Below are 27,125 nucleotides of genomic sequence, written 5' to 3'. Positions count from 1 at the left end.
CCCGGGAGGTACACCCTCCTCCGCCTACTAGTGACCTAATTACAAGGTGCCACCCAGAGACGGAGGTGGCATCCAACTGGGCTACCACTCGGCGCCCTTTCCCGCCGTCACAGATGCCAGAATCCTATGCAATTTCAGCGCTGTTGCACCATGGAGGAATTGTGGGGTCGCAATTCTCATTTCCGTGAACTGGTCGCCGTCGCCGGGTGAAGAGCCGCAAGGCAGCACCTTTGGGAAAAAGTCTCTGGCAGCTGGGAGTTCTGCTCCCGTCTGGACTGCGCCTGCGCCAGGACTGCGCCTGCGCCAGGTTCGCGCCCACACCGCGTAGGACACCGTGCTCTGGGATTAGCCCAGTTCCAGGCTGCGAGCCCCGCGCTTGCTGGGACTCGGTCTCCCTTCCCCCGGACCTCACCCTTCTGGAGGACCACGCCCTAAAAGCGAAGGTGCCTGTTACTAGCCGGCTCCATTGCGCCTGCGTCTTGGGCCCTGGTCCCGCCCCGACTCCGGTCTGGCGGCCGACTAGCGTTGGCTCTGCAGTTGCGCAGCTCGTTCGGTCTCTCTGCTACCCCTCCGCACCCCGCCGCCTCCTGACGCCGGGCGTGACGTCACCACGCCGGCGGCCGCCATTACAGAGAGCTGAGCTCCGGTGCTAGAGCGAGCGGAGGAGGGTAGCGGCCGGTGGCTGAGCACTGCGGGGCGAGCAAACAAGCTAGCGCTAACGCCGAGCAACCTCCAGTAGCCACACAAGTACCCCGGGAACCGGCGGCGGCGTGTGCGTGTGGCCCGTGTGCGGGCGGCGGCGCGGGAGTAGCGCGGAGCGGCAGCCGGTTCGGGCGGGTGGCATCATGGACGAGAAGGTGTTCACCAAGGAGCTGGACCAGTGGATCGAGCAGCTGAACGAGTGCAAGCAGCTCTCCGAGTCCCAGGTCAAGAGCCTCTGCGAGAAGGTGAGCTGCACTTCGGCTGCGGGAGCGGCCGCGGTTGAGCCCGCCAGGAAAGAGGCGGCCGTGGGAAGGGTGCAACATGGCGGAGGCCGCCGGCCCGGGCCCCCTGAGCCTCCCAGACCTGCGTCCGGCTTGGTGCGGCCCCGCGGCGATTCCCGGGCGACCCGGCGCCCCCTGCCTCCCGCGCAGGGATTGGATGTCGCCGCCACTGCCGCCTAAAATGGCGCCGTTCACCCAACTCCGGGGCTTCGGAGCCTCCCGGCCTAGGTGTCGGGCGGGGTGCTGTGGGAACTGAGACCCTGTGTGTCAGGGTTGGGGACGGTTTTGAGAGCCGAGTAAGAGGACTTGGGTTCTACGGCCTGGGAATGGGGCTTGAGACTCTACTGTGAGGTGGCTAAGAGGCCTTTTACTTGTGTTCGGGACGAATTTTCAGCTCCAAAACTATCTAGAGGATCCCCCAAAAGGCAAGCAAGCTTGTAGGCCAGATCCCAGGACCTGTCTAAAGGTCATACAGCATTAGTACTATCCTGGGTGGTTGGGGCTAAACACACTGAGCAGTCTTTTCCAGAGACTTTTTTTAAAGCGTGTTTCTTAAGAATTTAAAAATAAACCTCTAACCTAATGTCTACGAAGGTCATGGTAAAATATAGGGAGGAGTAGAACTTATTTTTCATAGTTGGAAGAAATGGAGAATTTGGTGAGTCATACATACTGCCTAAGGAGTTTGGGGATTGGAAATCAAGTGTCAGTTTAGTCTCTGATTTATATGCTGACTCAAGTTGGGTAGTGTGAAACCCTTCTCTAAGCTTGGCATTTTGCCATTTATTTTTTAAATGCAACAAAACCAGCAAATTTTGTATCCTGGCTCTTCCTTGGAAAAGTTACTCGTTTGTATTTTTGTGGCTTTAAGTAGTAATAGTATTAATAATAATAGCTGTCTATTGAGCCTTTCCTGTATCCGAGACTTTGTGCTTAGTGTTTAAATAATTTATCTCCCGTGTTGAAAATGGAATCTTGTAGTCCATTTAATAAGTCCATTTTAATTTCCGTTTTCAAAATTAACTTGGAAGCATTTAATTTTTAGTACAGGATTGTGGGATATCGTATTAGAATTTTGTATTAGTAAAGAGAGTTATTAGCAACTATGCTGACTCGTTTGTGGTTAGATGTGAAAATTAGGTTCATGGGTTTGGTGTATATGCTCCTAAAACAGGCTTTTTCGGAAACTATACTGTAGATTGCAATGTGACTCAAACTCACATTTATTTATCCCAAGCCTGAACAAAACTCGCCTAGTTGATGAGGTGGCACATTATCTATTAAAGCTTCGTTGTAATGGTAGCAATATGTTGAGTCTTGTGCTTCTTGACCCTTAATTCTACTGTGTCAAATGAGGATAGTGTTTATTTTAAAGGTTCAGAAATAGGCTTTAAAAAATTATTCAGTGTATATTATTAGGTCTTAGGTGCTTTACATGAAGACTTTGAGTCATTCGTTGGGTAGGTGACTAGTCATTTGTGTAGAAAATATTGGAAGAGAAGTAATGATGTAATTGGAAGACTGACTGCAAGTTCCACCTGTACACTAGAATTCTGCCACAGTAATTGACCTTGGAGCAACCACTTCACTTGGTCCACATTTTCTTGTCTATAATAATAGAGTTAAAACAGAAATCTGTTCCAGGGTCTCTTCTAATCTGAAATTATACAATTCCATTTTAAATTTGTACTTTGTGTTTGTATTGAAATCCAAGGTTGCTTACTCTTATGAGGGGAATGGAAAGCAGCACAGAATAATTTTCTCAAGGAGCCTGAATCTAGTTGGAGACCAGTAGATGGACCACAGTAGTGTAGAGGGTTTGTATTGGAGACTATAGAAGATAATATTGCATGGTAATTTGGATTGGCTGAAGCTTGGTGCATCTGGTAAAAATGTTCATTGTTTTCCACGTCTTTGAAAAATTAAGATGTAGTGAGATTAATCAATTTATTCTTGGATCTCCATTGTTAATCCAGCGTGTCTGGATTTCAGTTTTTAGAGCCAAAAAGATGGAAGTAAGATTGGAAGTTAGGTTTCCAAGAAATGGATCCTTTTGGGGGGGATATCACACAGCCTTCATACTTTTTTTAACTCATGAATATTTCAACTTTTGGTATTAATCTCCCAAACTAAATTAATTTGAAGGCAGTTTTTTAGGTATGTGGGATGAGTTAGCATACATGACTTGAAATTATCTTTTCTACAAGTCTTTCTAGTAAAACAAAAGTTCTCTTTTCACTGTTAATATTTGTATGGTCAGTAACACATCTGGTGAAAGCTACATATTTTGAAAATCTCGATGGGAAATTTTTTTTTCATTAGTACAATAGTTCTTTTTTAAAAGAAAAGGTACTGGTTGGAAATAGCTATTTGGTAATAATTGATAATTTCTTTGATTATGAGAAAGAAGGAAGATTTTAAAACCTTCCTTCTGTATACCTGAAAATGCCTGATCTGAATGAAATATTTAAACAGTAATGATTGAAGCATAAGAGGTCATTGTGATTAAAAAATGCAGAGGCCACTATTGTGGTGGTTCATCAACAATTAACGGGTAAATGTTCAAAATGCAGGGAATCCAAGTGTGTACTTACAGACAAGGGTGACCATGGTTTTTATTTTATCAACTAGTCAAGGCCCCTCGCCCCCAGATGTGATGAAGGTTTATGTCAAAGCCAAGGTTGTTGTGTGTGTGAGCAGTATACTGTGTCATGTTGAGGATCATGATTTTGATTTGTTGATGGTTTAAAAATTGTGGTTAAGTGAATGCAGTTTGTCTCAGGCACAGTTCCACAGTCTGTAACTGGACCGGTATGTTTCCATCTACAGATAGGAAGAAAAAATTAGTGTCAACTTTCTTTTTTTAACTTTTATTTATTTAAGTGTGTTTTTCCAGAACCCCTCAGCTCCAAGTCAAGTAGTTGTTTCAGTCTAGTTGTGGAGGGTGCAGCTCACAGTGGCCCATGTGGGGATCGAACCTGCAACGTTGTTGTTAAGAACAGGGTACTCTAACAAGCTGAGCTAACAGGCTGACCCCAACTTGCTTTCTTATTAACTACAGTAAACAGTCTTTTATTATATGACTTCAGCAGTAGTTTAATTTAGATATGATTTTTGGCTTTGTGCTTTCAGGTCTTACCAAACTTGTGAAGAATGTTGTTTGATAGCCAGATTTTTTTCAAAGGAGTTCTTTAACTAGGTATGCTGTTTTCCATTGCTCTACGAGCACTATAAATAAAATGCAGTCATTAAGTCTTCCCTTAGTTTTAACATTTGTTACATGAGTATGAAAAAAGGAAAAAAGAAACCCCTCTAATTGGATGAGCTGCAAAATATTTGACCAAGGATAAATTTCTATATGAAATGGGTAATATATTTTTGTGAGTCTGTATATGTGTTCATTTAAACCATTGTTTGGCTTATTTCCATAAAAGTAATTTTAATATTGAGAACAGTTGGCAGGGAAGCATGATACTGAATATTGTTTTCATCATACTTTCACATGCATAGTTCCCTTAAGTTTATGAGACAGTTATGTCCTCAGTTATAGATAGAAACCAGAGGCTCAGGAAAGTAAAGTTGTTGACTGCAGGGGCCAAATTGAGATTGCCTAGGCTTATGGATCCTAAGGCCAGTGGTCTAGTCTTGCTTCACAGACCCACTTCTCTTTTATGAGGTGGTGTTAATAATGAAAGGTGCCGGTGAATTGAGACCAAACTGAGTTGTAGAATCAACAGCTCTGTAAAATAAAGCATTTTATTTTGATTGCTTGAAAGCTCCCTGTCACATACTGTTATTTCACTTTGTCTGGAGGAGGAAACAATTATTCTTCAATTTTGGATGTGGCCAACTACATTTGCCCCTCAAATAAGATTAATGCGGTGAAAACCCCAGTTTGTTTTCTATGTATGTATTCTCAGCAGCAAAAATCATGATCCAAAGACTGAGCTCTAAAATATTCTATTAAAGCATAACTGACATTTATATTGTTCATTACAGCTTGTAAAATGCCTTTCTTTTTATACTCATAGCTTCCACAGTTATGTGCCTGTGTGATCTCCCAGGCATGAAGCAGTAATACAGTTAGTTTTGAGTTGACTTCTGAGGAAACACCAAAAAGGTGAACAGTCCTATTCAGGTACACAGATCCCCTAACTCTTCCTTTGTCTTCTCAGGGTCAGGAGTTCTGTGTCTGCAAATATTCGCAGTCGGGCTAAGGTGAAATGCTGTAGAAGGAATGGTGGGGGGCTGCAGGAGTGGAGTGTGTGGGATAATGTTTGCATCACCCATCTAGTGTTCCTCTTTGTGGCAGCAACTATTTCCTATTTCATTGTAAGTCATGTTTGTCAGTTACCTGTGGAGTATTATTCTTTGTTTAGTTTAGAGGAGGTACGCTAGGAAAACCAGGGGATGTTGGGTTTGCCTTGAAGTAACGGTGGGCAGGATTCTTTTTTCGGGTGCTCAGGGGAGGTAGGAAAAGTTCTGTGTGGCGGGTCCCCTCTTTTTTCCTACTTTGTTTCTCTTATTTTCACTTTTTTTCTTTATTCATTTGTCGTTACCATCCTTGTTCAAAAAACCTCTCCACCTGTACTCGCTTAATGCAAGTCAGAATTTGACTAGAACTGGGAAGGGGAAAGATTTTCTTTGTTTTTTGTTTTTTTTGTGTGTTTTAAACAGCTTTTCCTTCAGCTTCTGGAGCAGATGTGGTAGAGGGGGCTGAAGTAGAGAGGGTTCTGGCTGCCAGTAAATGGCTGGTATCTGAAAGAACTGTAAATAAATAATCTGAAGTTAATTGCTTAATTTCTTCACAATACAAAGTTACTATTGCCTACTTATATAATAGTATTGTGGTTTAGAATGGATGAACAAGGCAGTGACAGTTTTGTGTATCTAAACTGTGTGACCAGCTGGCCAGTGACTGTGGCACTCGTTGTCCCCACCTCTGCCTTAGTCATTTAGTTGCTACTACAGATTGGAATTTGTACCCTTCTGTTGTTGAGGTGGCTGAAGGAAGGCTGAGAACCTTTGTTCTAGAGTGCCCCTGGGAAACAGTTTATCTAGCCAGAGCCATATACAAAAGTGTAGTTGACAAAGGTTATGGAGTGTCATTAATGCTATTAATTATGTGAAACCGTGCATTTGTTTTTCGAATTCATTCAACCAAAATTTATTAAGCCCCTGTTAGATTACTTACTAGTTTTTTTTTTTCAGTATTTAGCTTTGTTTAAATAGCATTATCATCAGGATTTGCTAGTTTATTTTTTGCTTTAATAGCAGAGATTCAGATTAGTCAGGAGGTTGAATTCGTGAACTCTAGATAGGAAAGGTTTTAGAACGTTTGTATTAGTGGTGATCCAGTTGCATTTTATTTCTCTGCCACCCATCATCTGTAAACACTAGCAGTAATGCCCACCATCTGTTTTGTTGGGTGGCTCTGACTTTTAATAAAAATGCTTAAATGCTTCAGGATAGAGTAGAATTTTCATGTCGGAAGGAACCTTAAAGACCTAAGCCAAGTCACCTATTACAGATGAGGGAGGAAACAGACCCATCGTGGGTGAATGTAGTTCATGATTAATTGTTGTGAGAATTTTTAAACAACAGTGTTTCCCTGAAAATAAGACCTAGCTGGACAATCAGCTCTACTGCGTCTTTTGGAGCAAAAATGAATGTAAGACCCAGTCTTATTTTACTGTAAGACCAGGTATTATATAATATAATACAATATAAGACCGGGTCTTATATTCATTTTTGCTCCAAAAGACGCATTAGAGCTGATTGTCCGGCTAGGTCTTATTTTCGGGGAAATGTTACGTAAGTAGCAACATTTCTCAGTTTAGTAGATTAACTTTTTTCCCTCTGTGCAGGAATGATTGAGAATGTTTAATTCATGCACATGATTGGTTGGTAAAGATTGCGGCCAGTGTGTTGCAGGTGAGACATAGGACTTTAAAGAAAATGGTTATATTCATTTTGGTCAGAGGTGAAGATGATTATTTGAAGTATAATTATACAGATTTTAATTTGGAAAAGACTGAATTGTTTTATAAGCTATTAGAATATATAGAGTATATTCAGTATATATAATTAAAGACAATACGAAGAAAAGTTTGATTTTGAAGGTAATTAATTCAAGATTCACTTACTTCTAGGGCCAGTAATGTGTCCTACTTTATGTCTCATACCAAAATAAAAATCTAGCCATGTACACGAATTTATCATGAATTTTAATATTTTTTTGCAGTTATGAAAATCAAACTTTTTATGTTTCTAAAAGCATTATGAAACAAAATGAAATTCTCTTAGGATATTGAAAAAATGTTCTTATTTTGCTTTTTAAGTTGTCTTCAATTCTGTTTAAACTGAAAAGTAAAATTCAAAAATTGCATTTTTTCCAGCTTTTATGTCTGTATGGCTATATTGGTAGAAGATGTACTCAACTATGATTAGACTATGAAATGTTAAATTTACTTGAACTAGCATTCCAATGAATACTAGAATTAATCAGCAGATTTTTAATAGAAAAATACATAAGAATATTATCCAACTCTGTAAATACTCAAAGAACATGTGTGAACAATTTATATAAGAGGAGAAAGAAGTGCTAGTAAATAAGCATGAAATAAAAAGTTCAAACTCCAAGATGAAAAGTGCCAGTTAAATTAGGAGTTAACATTTATATTTCAAATAGCTGAGAATGGGTAAGTTCTTCCATTTATTATTGCATAACAAGTTGCGCATGACCTTGTGTGTGCGCACGCGCGTGTTTTAGAACCATTTTAATATAATTATACATATCTGCCAAATCCTGGAAGAAAAGGTTTGTGCATGTATAACTTTTCCGGTTAACATCTGTAAGCATAACCAAAAATGATCCCAGTTTATAAATTCATCAGGGTCAGAGCAATTGACCAATATCTCTTTACTGCTAGGTTTACTGGCAGTAAATTACAGATGAGTTAGTGTCCTTTTGTTTCTCTCCTCTCACTCTCCTTGTCCAAGACATTTTTATTATAGTTTGGATGAAGCTCACCTCCAGCCAAAGGTAATCTTTTTATATAAGTACTCAGTAGCTTTGAATTTGCTTATAATTACCACCTACTTAATCACAGAAGAACCCCTGCAGAGGTGTTCAAAGTTGCATACAATAACAAGAGATCAGAGTTTTGAAGTGTAGTACAGATTGAAGACCACCGATGTAGCATTTTTATGTAAGACACACCGATTGTCTCTTACACTCCATACTGACTCCTTATGAACATCTTTTAAATAAAGTGCGTCTAGGACAGTCAGTCCCCTGAAGAGTTGTTCGGTGCCAACCAACAGTTGGTCCTGGATTGTGAGTGAGCTTTTGACACTGTCCATTCCTAAGATTCAACCAAGGATTGGCTAAAACATTGGAACACCTCTGCTTGTCATTCCTTCCTTTCCCTCACAGTTTAGTTTTTGTTTTTGGTGGTGTTCAGGTTGCACATGGCTAGAATGCTGTTGATCACTTTGGGAATCAGGAAAACCACTGATCTAAAACTGTAACAGGATCACAAGTAGACGGGTTTGTCCATTTCAGGTTGGTGGGCGCCTCTAAAGACGACCTTCATTTTGCCTTCTATACTTCCTGGAACATTGATCAGAAGATGAGTCAGCATCATCCCATCATACCAATGCCTGGGTAAAACTGAGGCTCCATGTCCCTAGGTGGAAAGAGTAGCAGGGGACTGATTTAGGTGGCTGGTAACTGCATTGGTACCCTTGGGGCTGAGTGTGGCTCCGGGTCCAGGAAGCTGATACATAGAGGTCAGATAAGATTTACAGTCCATGCCCCTAAAGTAGGAAGCTGAGCCAGCAGATCCTTGACCATAACCTGAAGCCTGAGTATAGGTCATGGTATAGGACCTCTGTATGCAGGAAGAGGAGGTAGACGAGGGATGATAGTGGGGAGATGGAAGCTGGACTCCAGACAGACACAGGAGTGCTGCTGCTGGAAATAGCTGGGACTGCGGTGCTGGGGGGAGCAGTCGCTTGTTCCACTCTCTGAACTCCCTGAGCTGGAGAGGTCTTTTGGGCAGGTCCCACTTTGTTTTGACCTCTATTTTTTTGCTGCTGCTGTTGGCATTTAGCTCTTCGATTCTTTTTTCTTTTTTGGGGGGTGGATATCAGGGGACAGTGTGTTCTCCAGGGCCCATCATCTCCCAAGTCCAGTGCCGTTTTCAATGTTAGTTGCGGGGGGCACAGCCCACCATCCCATGCGGGAATTGAACTGGCAGCCCTGTTGAGAGCTCGTGCTCTAACCAACTGAGCCATCCGGCCACCCTAGCTCTTCGATTCTTAAACCATATCCAAGGTCGCCCACCGAGGGTACAGCAAGTCCATGCCAGAAGTGGTCAGACTCAGCCCGTTGGCTGCATAAGGCAGTTGCTTAAAAGAAGACCTCATGTTGAGGTTGTTAGGAGGTGCACAGTGGCCCAAATGGGGCAGGAGGTACCCAGCCGGAAGGTCTCGCTTTGCCCAGGGTGGACAGATTCAGGGTCCTTGGTGGGTGGGTTTGGAGCAGTGGAACTAAGGGCAAAGCAAACAAACGGACGCTGGTTTACTGCTTAGGATGCATCAGCTCTTTCACATTCCAGCACTAACTGTAAAAGTATAATCCAGTTTTATAGTACATATGAAACTAAAAAATGTTCATAGTGTAATCCTACAGTTGAAAATTTTCTTAAAGGAAATCATTTAATTGAACAATACATCATAGATCTGTTCAGGAGGGTATTATACAATAATTTAAAATGATCACTATAATGCTAAAGGAAATTGGGTTAGTGAATGTGAAATGTTAGGGCACAAAATGAGATGTTGACCAATTGTAAGCATGAGGTCTGTGTGGATAAAAACGAATAAATGAGAGTAGTCTTTTGTTTTTGGTGTGGTAAGATTAAGACAGCCATATTTTTACAGTTTCACTACTGAAATAAACTTAACATTTTAATGTTTTTCTTTTTATAAAAAGAATTGTATTTTAAAATATTTGCTTGATTTATCATGTTTCCCTGAAAATAAGATCTAGCCGGATAATCAGGTCTAATGCGTCTTTTGGAGCAAAAATTAATATAAGACCCAGTCTTGTAGTAAAATAAGACCGGGTCTTATAATAAAATAAGACTAGGTCTTATATTAATTTTTGCTCCAAAAGACGCATTAGAGCTGATTGTCTGGCTAGGTCTTATTTTTGGGGAAACATGGTAATAAAAATGCGTAAGTATGTTGCATGTCTTTTTTCTATGATACAGGTTAAATAGAAATCATATTGCTATTTTGTACTCTTAATGAATTTATAAGTGGTTGGTGATTCTGTGGTCGGTTCATGTTTTTCTTTTTGAAAAATCTTGGCTTGGATGATCTATAAGATTTAACTTAAGTCTGCTCTGTAATTTCACGTTTATGGTGGTTAGGGACGGCGTATATCTAAGGATGTTAAGTAGGTGTATATAAATTGTTCACCTTGTACCTCATTGTTTTATAGTAGGTTGGAAAATAAAGTTGTGAGATTACTGAATTCGAACACAGAATGCTGAGAGGACTTGATAATAAATTAGTGTCCCTAAGGTTGCTTTCGTTCAAGTAACTCTCCAAATTGTTTGGGTTTTAGGATAATTTTAACTTCCCATTGTTAGTTACTTGTGATAAGCTTTTATTAAGGGAATAGTCTATTTGTGTTTTAACCTTGTTCTAGGAAGTTTTATATCACATGTTTTTTCCTTGAATTCATTCATTTAGTTTTTACCATTGGAGTGAATTTCAGTAGGGTTCCAATAAATTTAATAAATTGGTATTTTTAAAAACTTGATCTTAATTTTTTTTCAAATGTTATTTATATTAGCTGAGACATTTGAAGGCTTGGAAAATGTTTTAGGGGAAGCAAAAAAAGTTTGGGGTGTGTGTGCTCTGCTTTTTTGCTTCTGTGCATAATTCTGGTGACATGAGGCTTTAAATTACAGCAGTCAGAATACCAGAGAGTGAAAAGGTAGTTATTAAAAATATAAAAAAAACTCTAATCTTAAGTTTCCTTGAAAGTCTGGTTCTACCATTTACTTTAAGTATTAAGCAAGAGAGTTGAAGTTGTATAGCTACCTTTGAAACAGATGATTGATGAAAGCCTGGAGGCTCTAAAGGTGACTCATTATAGGTCCCATTAGGTGACCCATTTCAGAGTTCTTTTGGGTGCTTCTGGAACTTAACAAGGCCTGACTTTTGTGATAGCACTACTTTTCTCAGACCTCTCTTTTTCTATGATTAGTTTTTCTGATTGTAAAATAATCTTTAGTAAGGACATCTGCAGCCTTTATTGTTCAGGGGTTCAGTGATAGTGTGTTTTGGTATAGTGATTATCTGAGAGCTGGTAAGTTGAGACCAAAAAAAATCCCAAAAAGTATATTTTAAACTCATTCTTTGTAAGCTTGAATTTTTTGTTGTTAAAATACGTTTCATGGCATCTGATAGTGCTGCTGTTTTCTCCAGGATTTAATTATAATTTGTCTGGTCTGAAATTTGGTAGGAAAGGAAGAGTGAGCTTTGGCTTTCCTGGTTTAGAAGTTTAAAATGTTTACTTTATAAATACAGTGACCTTGCCCTTTTGGAGGACGATTTGGTAGTGTCATCATAAAGTGCAAACTACTAGATACACTAACATGTTCACTTCATAGTGTCTTCTTTCAGAAGACATGCCTGCATATGTATACAAAGGAGCAAATACTAGGATATACATTGCAGTCTCCCCCCCACCCCCACCCCTAAGTATTATAATCTTTTAGGGAATACTCTACATCCAGTAGGAGAAATTAAGCAGGTCTAGAAGTATGCATTATGAACTCCAAGATATATATTGTTAGGAGGAAGAGCAGGCTGCTGGACAATATTGTTTCTAGTTTAAATATGCAAAGGAAAACTTAGTTTCTGTAGGCATATAATATGTGTTAAAATGTGTAAACAAGGTTTTGAAAGGGTATACACATCAGAATGCTATTGGTGGTTACTTTGCCCAAGTGGGGGAGTGGGATTGTGGAGAGTGGTCCAAGGATACATTTAGTTTTATCTGCTACTAAAAATTTTTTACAAGAATGTGTCGCTATGACATGTATAGTTTTTAAAATAAAATTTAGCTCTTCCCTAAAGCAGCCTGAGGTGACCTCTGAAAATGGTTCGCTATTCGCTTGACCCAGAGAACCCCACCAAAATCATGTAAATCGAAAGGTTCAAATCTACGGGTTCATTTTAAGAACACTCATGAAACTGCCCAGGCCATCAAGGGTATGCATATGTGAAAAGCCACCAAGTATTTAAAGGATGTCACGTTACAGAAGCAATGTGTGCCATTCCGATGTTACAATGGTGAAATTGGGAGGTGTGCATAGGCCAAACAGTGGGGTTGGAACGCGGGGTCCGTGGTCCAAAAAGAGTGCAGAATTCTTACTGCACATGCTTATAAATGCAGAGAGTAATGCTGAACCTAAGGGTTTAGATGGAGACTCTCTGGTCATTGAGCACAGCCAGGTGAACAAAGCTCCCAAGATGCAGCGCAGAACTCACAGAGCTCACAGGCGGGTTAACCCACACACAGCTCCCCCTGCCACACTGAGATGATCCTCACTGCAAAAGAACAAATTGTTCCTGAGCCAGAAGAGGAGGTTGCTCAAGAGAAGAAAAGGATCTCCCAGAAGAAACTGAAGAAACAAAAACTTATGGCCCGGGAGTAAATTCAACATCAAATAAGTGCTAATTAAATTAAAGATGCAGCATTTATCATTGTGATTTGTCTAAATTGAAATAAAAGAGGCAAGGAGCATTTAAGCTTAATTTTCCTTACATAATTTGAATAGAAATTTGGAGTAGATTGTAATAAGGAACTTCAGGCAGTTGTGAATGGCATCTGTTTATCATTCATGTAGAGCCTGGTGGTGGGCAAATGTCAGTGTACCTTGAAGTTTAACTTCTGGTAGAATTAAAGTGATATCATGGCAGGATTTACATGGTATGTGATTATCTGTTTTCTTATGTCATTGTCCTTTTAAAACTTTCTGAATAGCTTTTGCAAATTTCTTTGAAGTAGGGCTTATTACATTCACAGCTATTTTCGTTAGTATGTATGTACTAGATGCTAAAAACACTAAATATGGTATTCAGTGCCAAACAGGGTTAGTAATAGAATATGCCTAGTGAACATCTGCTTTTTATTAGTAATAAATCAGAGGAGGCTGGAATTACACTAGAGACATTGGTTATATGTAGTTTCTTTTTTTAACTTGTTCAAAATGACTTTTTTTTTTTAAGTTTTTTTTTTTTATTGGGGAAGGGGTACAGGACTTTATTGGGGAACAGTGTGCACTTCCAGGACCCCTCTCCAAGTCAAGTTGTTGTCCTTTCAGTCTTAGTTGTGGAGGGTGCAGCTCAGCTCCAGGTCCAGCCGCTGTCGCTAGCCACAGGGGGCACAGCCCACCATCCCTTGCTGGAGTCGAACCGGCAACCTTGTGGTTGAGAGGACGCGCTCCAACCAACTGAGCCATCTGGGAGCTCAGCGGCAGCTCAGCTCAAGGTGCCGTGTTCAATTTTAGTTGTAGGGGGCAGAGCCCACCATCCCTTGCGGGACTCAAGGAATTGAACTGGCAACCTTGTGATTGAGAGCCCACTGGCCCATGTGGGAATCGAACCGGTAACCCTCGGAGCTAGGAGCATGGAGCTCCAAGCCCCTGGGCCACCGGGCTGGCCCCTATATGTATTTCTTAAATACCTCTTTTTAAGACACACTGGATTTTTTTCTACATTTAAAAATGTTAGATCAAATTAATAATTAATTTTGGATGTCAGTGTTTGCTGAGTATACTGAAATAGGTTCCTCAAATGTTTGGAGACTTGGAAATAGTGGTTCTTAAAATTGGCTGCTGCTGAAAGCACCAGTGTGAGATGGTGAGGGGAGACTTAAAATTACTGATGTTTGGAATCTGCCACTGGAGCTTCTTACTTAATTGGGAGAGGAGTTAGCCTGGGCTTCTGGATTTTTTTTCATTGGGGTGACGATTGTTAGTAAAATTACATAGATTTCAGGTGTACAATTCTGTATTACATCATCTATAAATCCCATTGTGTGTTCACCACCCGGAGTCAGTTCTCCTTCCATCACCATATATTTGGGCTTCTGGATTTTTAAAAAGAGCTTCCCAAGTGATTTTTCAATGTGTGGCTAAGGTTGCATACCACTGCCTTAAACCTTGCCATACTTGGTTGTCACTCAAAATACAATGAGCAAAAGCTCATTAGCAACGGTTCTGTTCCTTTTACCCCCATATTGTAGTTTTGCCTTCCTCTAGTATCCCACTGTACATTCTGAAACACTGTGCTCAGAGAAGGAATGACTGTCGCACATAGAAGGGGTACTCAGTAAATGTTGAATATATGAAGTAAATACCTTTAACCCATTCTCAGAACAAATTTCTTTGACCTTCATGGCTTAACTGAAATCAGGCTCTCCCTGAGGAAGTTATATACCTTCTCTAATAGCCCTCTCTTTGCTCAAGGATAAAATTCCGTTTTTCAGGCTTCTGTCCTCGGCCTAAATCCCAGGCATCTTTCCTTACTGCTGTGACCTGTTTACATATGAAGTGCCTCCTACACCTCAGGTATTGTTCACAGCAAGGCGCTGTGTATGCAGTGGTGAATACAATGAATTTGGTGAGCCTTTTCTAAGTTGTAACTTTGTTGCATGGAAAACAGAGGCAGGAAAATGGAACAGGAGCTCCATGTGGAGGCTAGCACAGTAACCTCGGTGACAGCATCATGACTGGGACCAGGGTGGTGGCCAAAAAGATGGAAGCAGAGGTGAGGGGTGTGTTGGAAGCCACCTGGGTAAGACTTGTCTGTGGATTGGTCTCTGAATACTAGTGGCCTTTAAGCTCCACTCCATCTCTCAGATGTCCACATCCCTGGCCCTACCGCCAAAATTCTACATTCACTCATCATATGTTCTGCCTGTGGATCCGTGTTCTAATACCACTTCGATTAGACTTGTTCTTCAGTCTATATCCATGCTCCAGTTCTCCCCCTACATTTCATACGTGGGATGACCAAATGTCGTGGTTTGCCTGGGTACAACTGAGGCATCTCCTGGGAAGCTGGGTTTTCAGTGCTAAAACCAGGGTAGTTGGTCACTCTACCCCTACCCCAGTCCACCCTCTTCTCTGCTCTTGCGTGTTATACTTCAGCCATGTTAACCTTTTCCTCTTAACTCCTGGGACTTTATACACATAATTGCATCTGCCTGTACTGGACCTCCTTCCATTTCCTACTCCCGTCCCCTTTCTGAAACTAACTCACCCATTCTTTGGACCTCGGGCAGTTTCCCTAGCTGTCCCAGGGATTGTGATCCTGGAACACTGATGCTTACTCGAACATGTCTCAGCACTTGGCCCTTTCTTTTCTAATGATCGTTTTTATTGTCTGCCTCTCCCCTCTACTGTGTGCTTATGGGCTGTCTTGTTTGTTGTGATATCTTATTTAAAGTGGCCTCTGCCAGTTACTCAGCCTTTACTTGGTTACTTGTTTGTGGGCCCCCACCCACCACCCCACCATGTCCAGGATGAACTTTCTTGTTCACTATACCTCCAGTGGCTAGCACTGGGCCTGGCACATAGTATCACTCAGGTAGTTCAGCAAATGAATGATTAACCTCCCAATGCTCTTTACAGTTTCTGGCACATGGTATATGATCAATAAATGTGTGTTGAATGAATGAAAGAGTACTAAGTGAAAGGTTACCCTTAAAAGTAATGTTTGAATGTGTGATTATATGGGGGATTGTATATGCTGCCAAACAATTTTCTAAAACTAGCATAAAAACCATGTATATTGAATAGTCACAATTGTAAAACAAGTTTGTATTTAGGTATAAAGTTGTAAAACATATATTAACAAATAAAATTTTAAGGTTCTCCAAAATTAATTTTAGTCCAGCAGGACTAAGAAACCTCCTCGTAGCCTGGAATTCTAGAGTGCCAGCATTATAGTTAGAACTCTAAAGCTAAGAACTAGGTACTTGGATGTCTTGCTCCATTCTCGTTGATCTTATAGAGCTGCTAATAATAATCTCTTAAGCATTTACTTAGATGGCAAATGATGGGCCTAAAAACTCCTCATACTGATGAGAGGAGCAGGGCTATGCATCTTGATAACACATTTTTTCCCTAGGTATCAGATTAGGCAATGGAGTAGAATCCAGCCGTATCTTGCCCTCTTCATGGCGTCATCTTATACTGAGACTGCCCTTCAAGCTGCATGAAGTGTAAATAAACATATCTTTGTTAATGTTGTTTAATACAGATGTATTGGTTTATTTTTTTCTCCATCTGTAGGCTAAAGAAATCCTGACAAAAGAATCCAATGTGCAAGAGGTTCGATGTCCAGTCACCGTGTGTGGAGATGTGCACGGGCAATTTCATGATCTCATGGAACTGTTTAGAATTGGTGGTAAATCACCAGACACAAACTACTTGTTTATGGGAGATTATGTTGACAGAGGATATTATTCAGTTGAAACAGTTACACTGCTTGTAGCTCTTAAGGTAATTTCAATTTTATTTTTGGGCATTTTAAACTGGGTAAAACAGTCCTCTTGGATGTTCTTTTTTCCAGTAATTGGTGATGTTTTTCCATCTGAATGTTAGGTTTTAGAATAAAACTGCACATTTAGGAATATACATATTTGGGTTTGGGACTTCTAAATCATGGGTCTGTTTTCATTCTGAGTAAGGGAATGATACAGAATAAAAGTTATTATCTAATAAAAAGGTTATTCTCTAAGGAAGAGAACACTTCAGTGAGTGTTCTCTTTTGAAAAAATGAGATTTGAAAAATGTTAGAGGGCTGGTCAAATAGAAAATTTTAATTCGATAAATTGTGGTGTGGAGAGGTAATATAATTTCTAGATACTTTTGAAGTGTTTAAAGCAACAGAACATATCAAATGTCAGATTGTTTGTATCCTTTGACATAGTAATCCTATAATTAAAAATTTGAGGAAGAAGTTCAAGAGGAAAAGAGCTTCATTTATATGAAAACATAAATAGCATTATTTTTAATTTCTGAAAAAGAATTGACCTAAGTATTCAATAGTAAGTGAATATCTAAAGTAGAATTTATCTCTGGACTAGTTTGCAGCCATTAACATGACATGATTAACATGACATGATAATCTAGAACAATAGAAATGATCATTAAAGAAAGCAAGTTGCTTTACAGCAGTTACAGCTTTGGGAAATGTACAAGATCTGAAAGTGAAACACAAAATAGTGAATAACTTTAAGGATGATAGGCGTCAGCCTTTCCCTTAAAAGAAATTGTTTGACTATCTTTGGGGGGAGAAAATTTTATTAAATAATATGCAGAATGATAAAATGGCTTCCAGAGACTTCTAATTTGGAAAAGCAGTGAGATGTGGTTTTGGCAAGAGCTGAATTTTAGGCAATTAATATAATGTATGCGTTCATGAAGCTGCTGGTCTGAATCGTGAAGTGCTGCAAAACATTTTTGGAGGTCACTGTTCTGCATCTGTAAAATGAAGGAGTTAGATTAAATGGTGGAAAGCTTCTGCAGTGAGTCTAGATATTATGAAAACATCCTTGTAAGCTGACCTGTCCTTACAGCCTGGGATGGATCCCGGTGCTCAGAGAAGGAATGACTGTTACTTTTAAGAATTCATGTTTGGAGGGGTGATGGGCTGAATTGTTCCCCTCACCAACCCAAGACACACCCACCCAGATTTCATAGGTTGAAGTCCTAACTCCCAGTACCTCAGAATGTAAATGTATTTGGAGATAGGGCCTTTAAAGAGGTAATTGAAGGTAATGTGAGGTCTTATGGGGGCGCCCTAATCCAATATGAATGGTGTCCTTATAAGAAGAGATTAGGACACAGATACCGAGGGAAGATGATGAGAAGACTTGTGGAGAAGATGGACATTTACTAGCCAAGGAGAGGGGCCTTCAGAAGAAACCAGCCCTGCCAACATCTTGATTTTGGACTTCTGGCCTCTAGATATGTGAGGAAATATATTTCTGTTGTTTAAGCCACGAGTCTGTGTTATGGGGGGGGGGCGGAGTTCAGCAAATAGTGATGAAAGAGTAAGATATCCATTTGCAAAAAATGAGCTTAGATACCTCATACCATACAAATGGATTAAAATCAATCATAGACCTAAATATGAGAGCTAAAGCTATGAAATTCTAGAATAAAACATAGGAGAATATCTTTGCAATCTTGGATTAGGCAAAGATTTCTTAGATATACCAAAAGCACAACCCATTAAAAAATTAGTAAATTGGACTTCATTAGAATTAAAATTTTTTTTGTTCTTTAAAAATTAAGAAAAAAGTATATGCATATATTTTTTATTTTTCAATTACAGTTGACATTCAGTATTTTATATTAGTTTCAAGTGTGCAGCATAGTGGTTAGACGTTTGTATAATTAAGTTTAAAAAACACAGGACACTTCATGAATTTGCATGTCATCCTTGCGCAGGGGCCATGCTAATCTTTGTATCGTTGCAGTGTCTGTGTGTGCTGTCAAGCCAAGCACTGTATTACATATTTCTTTAAGAACTTAAGATGACAGATAATTTTTAAATGGACAAAATATTTGGATATTTCACCCAAAAAGAGATGGTCAGTAAGCACATGAAATGAAAAGATGCTCAAAATCACTAATCATCAGGGAAATGCAAATTAAAGTAACAATCGCACCCATTAGAATGGCTGTCATCAATAAGGCTGATAATACCAAGTGTTAGTGAATTTGTGGAGAAATTAGAACCTTCATACATTGCTGATGGGTATGTAAAATGATCCAGCCACTTTGAAAAAAAAGTTTCTCAAAAAAGTTAGACGGGTGGCTGGATGGCTCAGTTGGTTAGAGCGTGAGCTCTGAACAACAGGGGTGCCGGTTCAGTTCCCACATGGGCCAGTGAGTTGGCTGCGCCCTCCACAACTGGTTTGAAGGCCAACGACTTGGAGCTGATGGGCCCTGGAGAGGCACACTGTTCCCCAATATTCCCCAATAAAAATAAAGAAAAAAAAAAAGAGGATCTCTGTAGTAATTAAAAAAAAAAAAAAGTTAGACATTCCTACCATATGACCCAGCAGTTATACTCAAATAGGAATCTACCCAAGAGAAATGAAAGCATATGTTCATATAAAAACTTACATGCAGATGATATAGTAATATTATGTATAATAGGCCCAATCTGCAAGCAATCCAAATGTTCATCCCACTGGTGAGTGAGTAAAGAAACAAGGTGGTATAGCCACACAAAGGAACACTGTGCATTGATAAAAAGGACAAAACCACTCTTTCATATACAGATGAGCCTCGACAATATTCTGCTAATTGAAAGAAGCCAGACACAAAAGACTACATGTATGATCCCATTTATATGACATTTCTAGAAAAAGCAAATCTTAATAGAAAGTAAATCAGTGGTTGCTGGCAGTGGGAGGTGGGAGTGACTGCAAGTAAGCATGAGGGATCTTTGGGGGTAATGGACATGTTCTAAAACTGGATTGCGATGACTGTTGTACAACTAAATTTACCAAAAATCACTGAACTGAAAAAAAATTCATGAGTGGAGTTTCATAGCTGATAATTATGCTTGATATAAAGTTGGTTGTAGCAGGAGTTTGATTTTAGTTGAGATGGAGTTGACAGATACCCCATGGACAAATGTCCATAGATGTGTGGTTTCAGTTCGATGTGATGTGGGAGTATGGGATTTTTTTCAACAAAATTAGAACTCTGGATTTCCCTGTAGAGAGTCTGTTGAATTGTCATTTGGTTTTTAAAGGAGGCCATCATTTCATGTTTTTTATTTTGATGTTTCAGGTTCGTTACCGTGAACGTATCACCATTCTTCGAGGAAATCATGAGAGCAGACAGATCACACAAGTATATGGTTTCTATGATGAGTGTTTAAGGAAATATGGAAATGCAAATGTTTGGAAATATTTTACAGATCTTTTTGATTATCTTCCTCTCACTGCTTTGGTGGATGGGCAGGTATGTAGGTCCTTTTAAAACTTACATTGCTAATTATTTTCAATATTCTGCTTTCTTAACATTTAAGTGCCAGTAACTTATTTTTCCATACTCACATCCCTTTTGGGCCCTTTTGAAGTGTCAGGCTCTGAACTCTCTTTTGGACCACAGGGATGAAAGATGTAACCCATCCATCCTTTCATACTGCTTCTGGATACATCTGGGGATGTAATTAAGGTCCAGGTAGACAAGTACATAGAAGGAATTGCAAGAGAATCCTATGAGAAGGAAGACAATAGTTTATGGTGAGGGGGAGGTCAGAGAAACATTCTCTTGGGGAGCTGATTGAAGTGAAGTCTGCATGTAATAGTGATGGATTATCAGGAAGAAAGGGTGTATATTCAGTAGTTCAGCGTGGGCTGGAAGAAAGATATACCCTGCAAAGACAAGCCTGGTGGTGATAGAACTAAGAAACACAAGTGGGGCCAAGTAATTTGTGCTGCTGCCTATAGATTAGTCCAGAATGTTTAAAGTTTCTTTCAGGTGAGGTTAACATTATAAACCACTCTTTTCAGATCTTCTGTCTACATGGTGGCCTCTCACCGTCCATAGATACACTGGATCACATCAGAGCACTTGATCGCCTACAAGAAGTTCCCCATGAGGTATTGACTTTTACTTGGTAATAAATAAAATGTCAGAAAACTTAGAGGAAAAATTTAATTGTAACTTAGTTCATTACATATATTCTCGTGTAATTCTCAAAATGACCCCCTGTGGTCTGAGCACTCTTGTCGACCCCATTCTTCAGAAGAAGCTAACATGAGAGAAGCTGCCATGATCACAGCAGTTGTAGAACTGGGCTTAGGACATAGGATGTTGTTGTCTTCAGAGCCTCTGCCTTAATTACTAGACGACTGCTTAACACTGACATTCGCAGACAGTAGGCCGATTAATTAGTTTGGGTTTGTGGCTTTGGGGGCTTATTGATGGAGGCTTTTCCTCTTAAAGATAACTGGAAATAGTTTATTTATTTGACACAGATAATTTGACTTTAACTGCAAAACCTTTTACTGTTTTCAGCAAATACCACTTAAAAAGTGTGACTTAGTAGGGTGCTACTTTTGATGAATTACTCAAATCATGTATTACCATTTTTGCAAGAGGCAGTTAAAAACTCAACTTGCTTTTTAGGGTCCAATGTGTGACTTGCTGTGGTCAGATCCAGATGACCGTGGTGGTTGGGGCATATCTCCTCGAGGAGCTGGTTACACCTTTGGGCAAGATATTTCTGAGACATTTAATCATGCCAATGGCCTCACGTTGGTGTCTAGAGCTCACCAGCTGGTGATGGAGGTACGTTCTCTCTGAAAACTGATTTGCTTTGTAAGTAAACTTAGTGAAGGAAGATATTAGGGAGTTTTAAATTAATGAGAATATTCCAAGTATTCCTTCCAGTATTTGCCATTATAGCCTGAGCCTTTTCAGTAGGTGCACACTAGAATGCAAATCTCAGGCTTTTGATCACAATGAAATTTATAGTTCACGTTTTCAGAGATTCTTTTTTTTTTTTATGTTTATTGGGGTGACATTAGTTACTAACATTATGTAAGTTTCAAGTGTACAGTTCTAAAATACATCGTCTGTATATTGCACTCTGTGCTTACCACCCCCCAAAGTCTAGTCTCCCTCTGTCACCATAAATCTGACAGATTCATACTGACTAGACACTGCTTGGGATTTAGGAGTGGGACAGTAAGATTCAGGGAGCAGGAGAGGGGAATGTAAGATTTTATGATCTCAGTTTTGTTATTTCATATTTAACATGTTGTGTGTGGAGGAGAGATTGGGAAGAAATAAACCAAAATACTTTAAGTGGTCCTTTGAATGTTGGGATTACTGGTGATTTGAAAGAAACTTAAAAGGGGAAATGGCTCAATTCTTAGAACACTCATTTAGCATACTTACAAAATTAGGGTCCTAAAGTCTGACTTTGCTAAAAGTAAGGAAAGAGACTTGTGAGCAATACTTGAAAAGTAACGCATGCATTCAGATAGACTGAGCAAATGACGCCGGAAATCCTAGAGGTATCTCTGTACTTGGGCAGTGACCAACTTGGAGACCTTCACTTATGATGAGGAAAGAATTAATAAGGTTGCTGTTGTGGCTCATAAATACTCCTAGACATATTTACCTGCCTCTACTAGGAATGGCCATACACTCGCTCATTCTTGGGTCATCATTAGGGTCAGTGCAATAAGAAAGGCTGATGAGACACTGCTCTTTACAGAAGGCCACATATTTAAGAAGCAGTTTATTTTTTGGTGATTGGTGCTGTTTTTTTTAGGGCTTTTCTTTTCATAAGCTAGTTTTATAATTTGGAAAAAAATAAATACATGTATATTTTTGAAGTTGTGCAGAACACAGAAAATGATTAAATCACCCAGAATCAGCATTGATACTTTTTAAGCCTTTTGGGGGGCAGGGAGGAGGAGTTCTTTTTTCCCTCTCTTGAGTGGAGTCACATTTACCTATGTAAATAACGGAGAAAAATGTATTGTGTTTTCATCTCCTTTTCCTTCTAGGGATATAACTGGTGCCATGACCGGAATGTAGTAACAATTTTCAGTGCTCCAAACTATTGTTACCGTTGTGGTAACCAAGCTGCAATCATGGAACTTGATGATACTCTAAAATACTCTTTGTAAGTATCTATACCTGAGTAGTTGGTTGCCATTACTTGACTATATATTTTTAATGGGAGGTTTAAGAGTTTTAAGAACTCACGCTAAATCTATTCCAGTTTGCTTTTTAAGTTTCCTTTGCAACAGACCTGTGGTATTTTTGAAATGCATCAATAGAAACTTGTAATACATAGCCCTTGCTATGAATTATTTAACTTTTAAACCCATGTTTTATTTATTTAGTAGAGCCCATCTTTTAAATGATCTTAGAAGGAAGCCCAGTATGTAAATGCATATCCTCTCTGGCTGAAATTGCCTTGGCTCTTTGAGGAGGCATGCAGTGCAACTAGAAGACCCTTACAGTTAAATGAATGCATGGTTAGGCTACAATTAGGTTCTGTTACATTGAAGCGAGCAGAAATTGGATCAGAAAAAAATGTGTAAAGTTTGAAAGACTTATGTTCTTGATTTTGATTATCAGTGCATTGGTGTCTTAAAGTATAAACAACAAAATTGTCTTGTTTTTCAGCTTGCAGTTTGATCCAGCACCTCGCAGAGGCGAGCCACATGTTACTCGTCGCACCCCAGACTACTTCCTGTAATGAAATTTTAAACTTGTACAGTATTGCCATGAACCATATATTGATCCTAATGGAAATGGGAAGAGCAACAGTAACTCCAGAGTGTCAGAGAATAGTTAACATTCAAAAAACTTGTTTTCACACGGACCAAAAGATGTGCCATATAAAAATACAAAGCCTCTTGTCATCAACAGCCGTGACCACTTTAGAATGAACCAGTTCATTGCATGCTGAAGCGACATTGTTGGTCAAGAAACCAGTTTCTGGCATAGCGCTATTTATAGTTACTTTTGCTTTCTCTGAGAGACTGCAGATAATAAGATGTAAACATTAACACCTCGTGAATACAATTTAACTTCCATTTAGCTATAGCTTTACTCAGCATGACTGTAGATAAGGATAGCAGCAAACAATCATTGGAGCTTAATGAACATTTTTAAAACTAAGTACCAAGGCCTCCCCTCTACTTGTGAGTTTGGAAATCAATCCTTCTGTTTATTTTCAGGGATACCGTTTAATTTAATTGTATGATTTGTCTGCACTCAAGTTTATTTCCCTTCTCAAATCTCAGCCTCATGTTGTTCTTTGTTATTGTCAGAACCTGGTGAGTTGTTTTGAACAGAACTGTTTTTCTCCCCCTCCTGTAAGACGATGTTACTGCACAAGAGCACTGCAGTGTTTTTCATAATAAACTTGCGAACTAAGAACTGAGAAAGTCAGATTTTAATTGTATCCGTGGGCAACTGGTGCTGTTTGTTTAAAAGATACATCAATTCATAAATCTTAGAATTTGTAGAACTCTAGGTAAATAAAAATAAAAATCAAGGTCACTACGTAATCTCTCTGGTAACTCCTTGGCATTCTTCAGGTGAATTTCATGATTTATTTGTAGTCCCGATAGTACAATTTATCCGATTGCTAGTGGCTTTTCATGGGTTCTTCCTGCATATTATCTTGTCTGCAAGAAAGGAAGTCTGTGCTACTTCCATGAGACCTGACTGTAAAACCATGTAACTTGAAATTTCAGTTTTTCGGTTTTTTATTTAATAAAACAGCATGTTTTCAGGTAGAGCTTAACAAACTAATGTATTTATCAGTCAGTCAGTTCAGCTTATGGTTATAAATATTGTTATGAATGTTATATGGACTCTCAAATGATTGACAGATTGGTGAATTCTTAAATATATGTACAATACTTGTCATGTGATCTAGAGTTGAACTTGTCTCAGATGCGAAAGCTGTTAAAGCATTATCCTGTATTAAGCTCTTTAAGTGATACTAGTTAAACCAAAATAGAAAACTATTGCCGGATCATGGCTTAGTGTTAACGTACATTCGTTCACCCAAGGACAAAAATGGCATTTAAAGTGAAGGGCAGTGCTAAGAACTGAATGAGTTTTCCCGCTTTTATCCTTTGAATAGGATTTGGAAGTTAAAACAATTCTCCTGTGGAAACTAATATTTGATCATCTTAAGCTATCTGGACAAACTTTAGGACATTTAATCCTTACTTATGTGAGTGTAGTAATAAAACTTTTTTGCTTTGTACTGTGTTGAATTGGGAACTGACAAGGGAGCGTTTGCATTTCTCTTTTCTAGGTTCCTTTTGGGAGATACACACTCACTATATATTTTTTTTTAATGGTCCACTTTTTACCTCTTCTCTGATCTAATTGACAGTATTTTTGATGGCTTGTAGAGTTGGCTGTTCAAAGCAAAAAGCCCTTAGTTTTTCACTTTACGGTTTCATGCTTTCACAAGAAATACATCTCTCTAGCTCTCTTTTACATTGTCACTTTATGCCCTCTCTGAACAAATATTTTATCCATGTACTGTTGTTTTCACCCAGTGTCCAAGTGATCTAGATACCAAGCAGCAGTTTTTTTCAGGTCCTGTGATATCAGAATTGACTAAGGAAAGTGCACATTTCGTTATTGACATGTACTGTTATCCAGGTACATGTTCTTTATAGAGTAAATCTTGTGTCATAAGCGGAGTTGTGGCCAGCATGGCTTGGATTTAGAATGATTATCAGAATTTAAACTAATTGTCGAGAATGTCTGGTCTTCAGCCATCAAAATTAGAAAGTGTTAGTAACCTACCTGATTATGAAATGGGTGAAGAAAATGTGTTAGTAAGTGTAGTAATTTCCTTTAAAAATATATAATTGCTGTTGTTGATTCTTCAGTTAGTAACATTAAAACAGGATATTCATAATAAACTTTTTAAAAGATTATTCAAGGAAAAGATAAAGACTTCACTAAAAATGCGTATTTTGAGTATACTGGGGATTTGCAGAAGTTTGCTTTGGAACTTACGGGTAAAATGAATTGGTAAAATGATGTGCTCATTTCTTAAGTTGAATATCCTGAGCAAACATCAATGACTCTTTTTCCTTTTCTCAGTTGCAGTAGGTGTGTCTTAAATGCAAGTGTTGCCTGTCAGTATTAGATTTTTCAGAAAGACTTAGCTTTAGCTTAGTAAGAAACGAATGGTTATTTCTGTGGTTCTCAGCCTTCATGCCCACAGAGGTTTTGATTTAAATTGTTTGGAGGAGGGCCCAGGCATAGGTATTTCCAGATTTCCCAAGCGATTTTAATTCTTGATTTAAGAACTGCTCAGTTTTCTAACTACAAATTTAAGAAAATTGGGTTTTGTGGTGATAATGACAGTTGGGGTTTCGGTAAATAATTAAGATAAACCGAGTGACTCTTACTTTGTTTCAATAGTGACTTTTAGCTGTCCTGTATGATAAGCAGTCCCTTAATTTCAACCATAATGTGTTCTGAGAAATGGGCCTTAAAGTTTAGTAATAGGCTTGTTTGTTTACAGGTGCATTCTGTTCCTGTGAGCTAAATTTTTTTTTCACTAGAGCCTTACAATCTTTTCTCATACATTCTCTGACATATTTCTAGCTTTTTAAACTTAGGGTTTTTTTCCCTTCACAGTAATACATTTATTCTATTGAATTACCTTGTGTACGTTGTAGATGTTTTATTTGGACATGCCTGACGATCTCCGTCTTTGTTTCAACTATTGTTTTTAAGCCTCCTGTTTTAGGACTATAAGTACATTTTATTTCTGCTTTTATTGTATATATTTAATTAACTGCACGGGTACTGCCACAAAAGTAAGATGTTTTTGAAGAGGCACTGTGGCTTGCAGTCTCAGAGCCATCCTGCAAATGGGTTACAAGGTTCATTTATCAGCTGGTGTGTAAATTCGAGGGAAGGAAAAGGTGGATTATGGATATTTATAATGTACAGTTTTTTTGCAAGTAGAACATACAAAGATCAGTGATAACTAAGAGTAAGTAGACTGGGCACAAACCCCAGATTTGTATCTCTTGTCATACCTGGACCAGAATTCCTCTCCCAGGAGCTAAAAGAGGAGATAATTATAGCTAGTGATTGAATGCTAAAGAAAGACTATCTTTTTGTTTGTTTGTTTTAGGGCAAACCACAGATTCTCATGGCTGAAGTTTAATTGTACATCGTTTGTATCCTCAACAGTTTTAGGATAAGTACCTGGCTGTTAGGGTTTCTCTGCCTAAAAAATGCTGCTGTTGCAACAAACCACTTCATGTAGCTCATCTTGCTACTTGGACCTCTTGGAATGTCTCTTGAGATAGCCTCAGCCATCCAGAGTATTATCATTGGGAAAGTCCATTTAGTGTTTAATGGACGGTATGGGCTGTGTTCTTCAAAGAGATGACTTAGTGCAGTGTTAGGCTGCAGCCAGCAGCAGGTCCAGTGCCCACTGGTGGCAGCCAAAGACCAGAATTGCTCTGCAGACCCTAGGAAGACCAAAGGG

At 39.2% G+C, this 27,125-nt stretch overlaps 1 protein-coding gene, 1 non-coding gene and 1 pseudogene across 2 annotated transcripts; 2 read left to right on the top strand and 1 right to left on the bottom strand.

Annotated features, from left to right (window-relative positions):
• Positions 1-385: 385 nt before the first annotated feature.
• Positions 386-24,389, top strand: PPP2CA (protein phosphatase 2 catalytic subunit alpha). Its single transcript, XM_033096238.1, has 7 exons — positions 386-947; positions 16,373-16,582; positions 19,895-20,068; positions 20,623-20,712; positions 21,242-21,403; positions 22,633-22,751; positions 23,261-24,389. Exons 1-7 carry the CDS (start codon positions 846-848, stop codon positions 23,331-23,333), a joined length of 930 nt encoding a protein of 309 aa, XP_032952129.1. The 5' UTR covers positions 386-845; the 3' UTR covers positions 23,334-24,389.
• Positions 12,169-12,755, top strand: LOC117016688 (60S ribosomal protein L17-like; annotated as a pseudogene).
• On the bottom strand, positions 18,494-18,595 carry LOC117017151 (U6 spliceosomal RNA). The gene has a single exon (XR_004422025.1). It is a non-coding gene; the product is annotated as a U6 spliceosomal RNA (small nuclear RNA).
• Positions 24,390-27,125: the final 2,736 nt, after the last annotated feature.

This window comes from Rhinolophus ferrumequinum, chromosome 24 (assembly GCF_004115265.2).
Source record: "Rhinolophus ferrumequinum isolate MPI-CBG mRhiFer1 chromosome 24, mRhiFer1_v1.p, whole genome shotgun sequence".
Taxonomy (NCBI): Eukaryota; Metazoa; Chordata; class Mammalia; order Chiroptera; family Rhinolophidae; genus Rhinolophus; species Rhinolophus ferrumequinum.
This window is presented reverse-complemented; position numbering and strand designations above follow the sequence as displayed.

What these genes read in the sequence shown, in the direction of transcription:
- PPP2CA (XM_033096238.1), top strand. Translation starts at nt 846, where the DNA reads ATGGACGAGAAGGTGTTCACCAAGGAGCTGGACCAGTGGATCGAGCAG. An exon ending in TCAAGAGCCTCTGCGAGAAG is followed by an intron (nt 948 to 16,372) that starts GTGAGCTGCACT and finishes CTCCATCTGTAG; the next exon opens with GCTAAAGAAATCCTGACAAA. An exon ending in CACTGCTTGTAGCTCTTAAG is followed by an intron (nt 16,583 to 19,894) that starts GTAATTTCAATT and finishes TTGATGTTTCAG; the next exon opens with GTTCGTTACCGTGAACGTAT.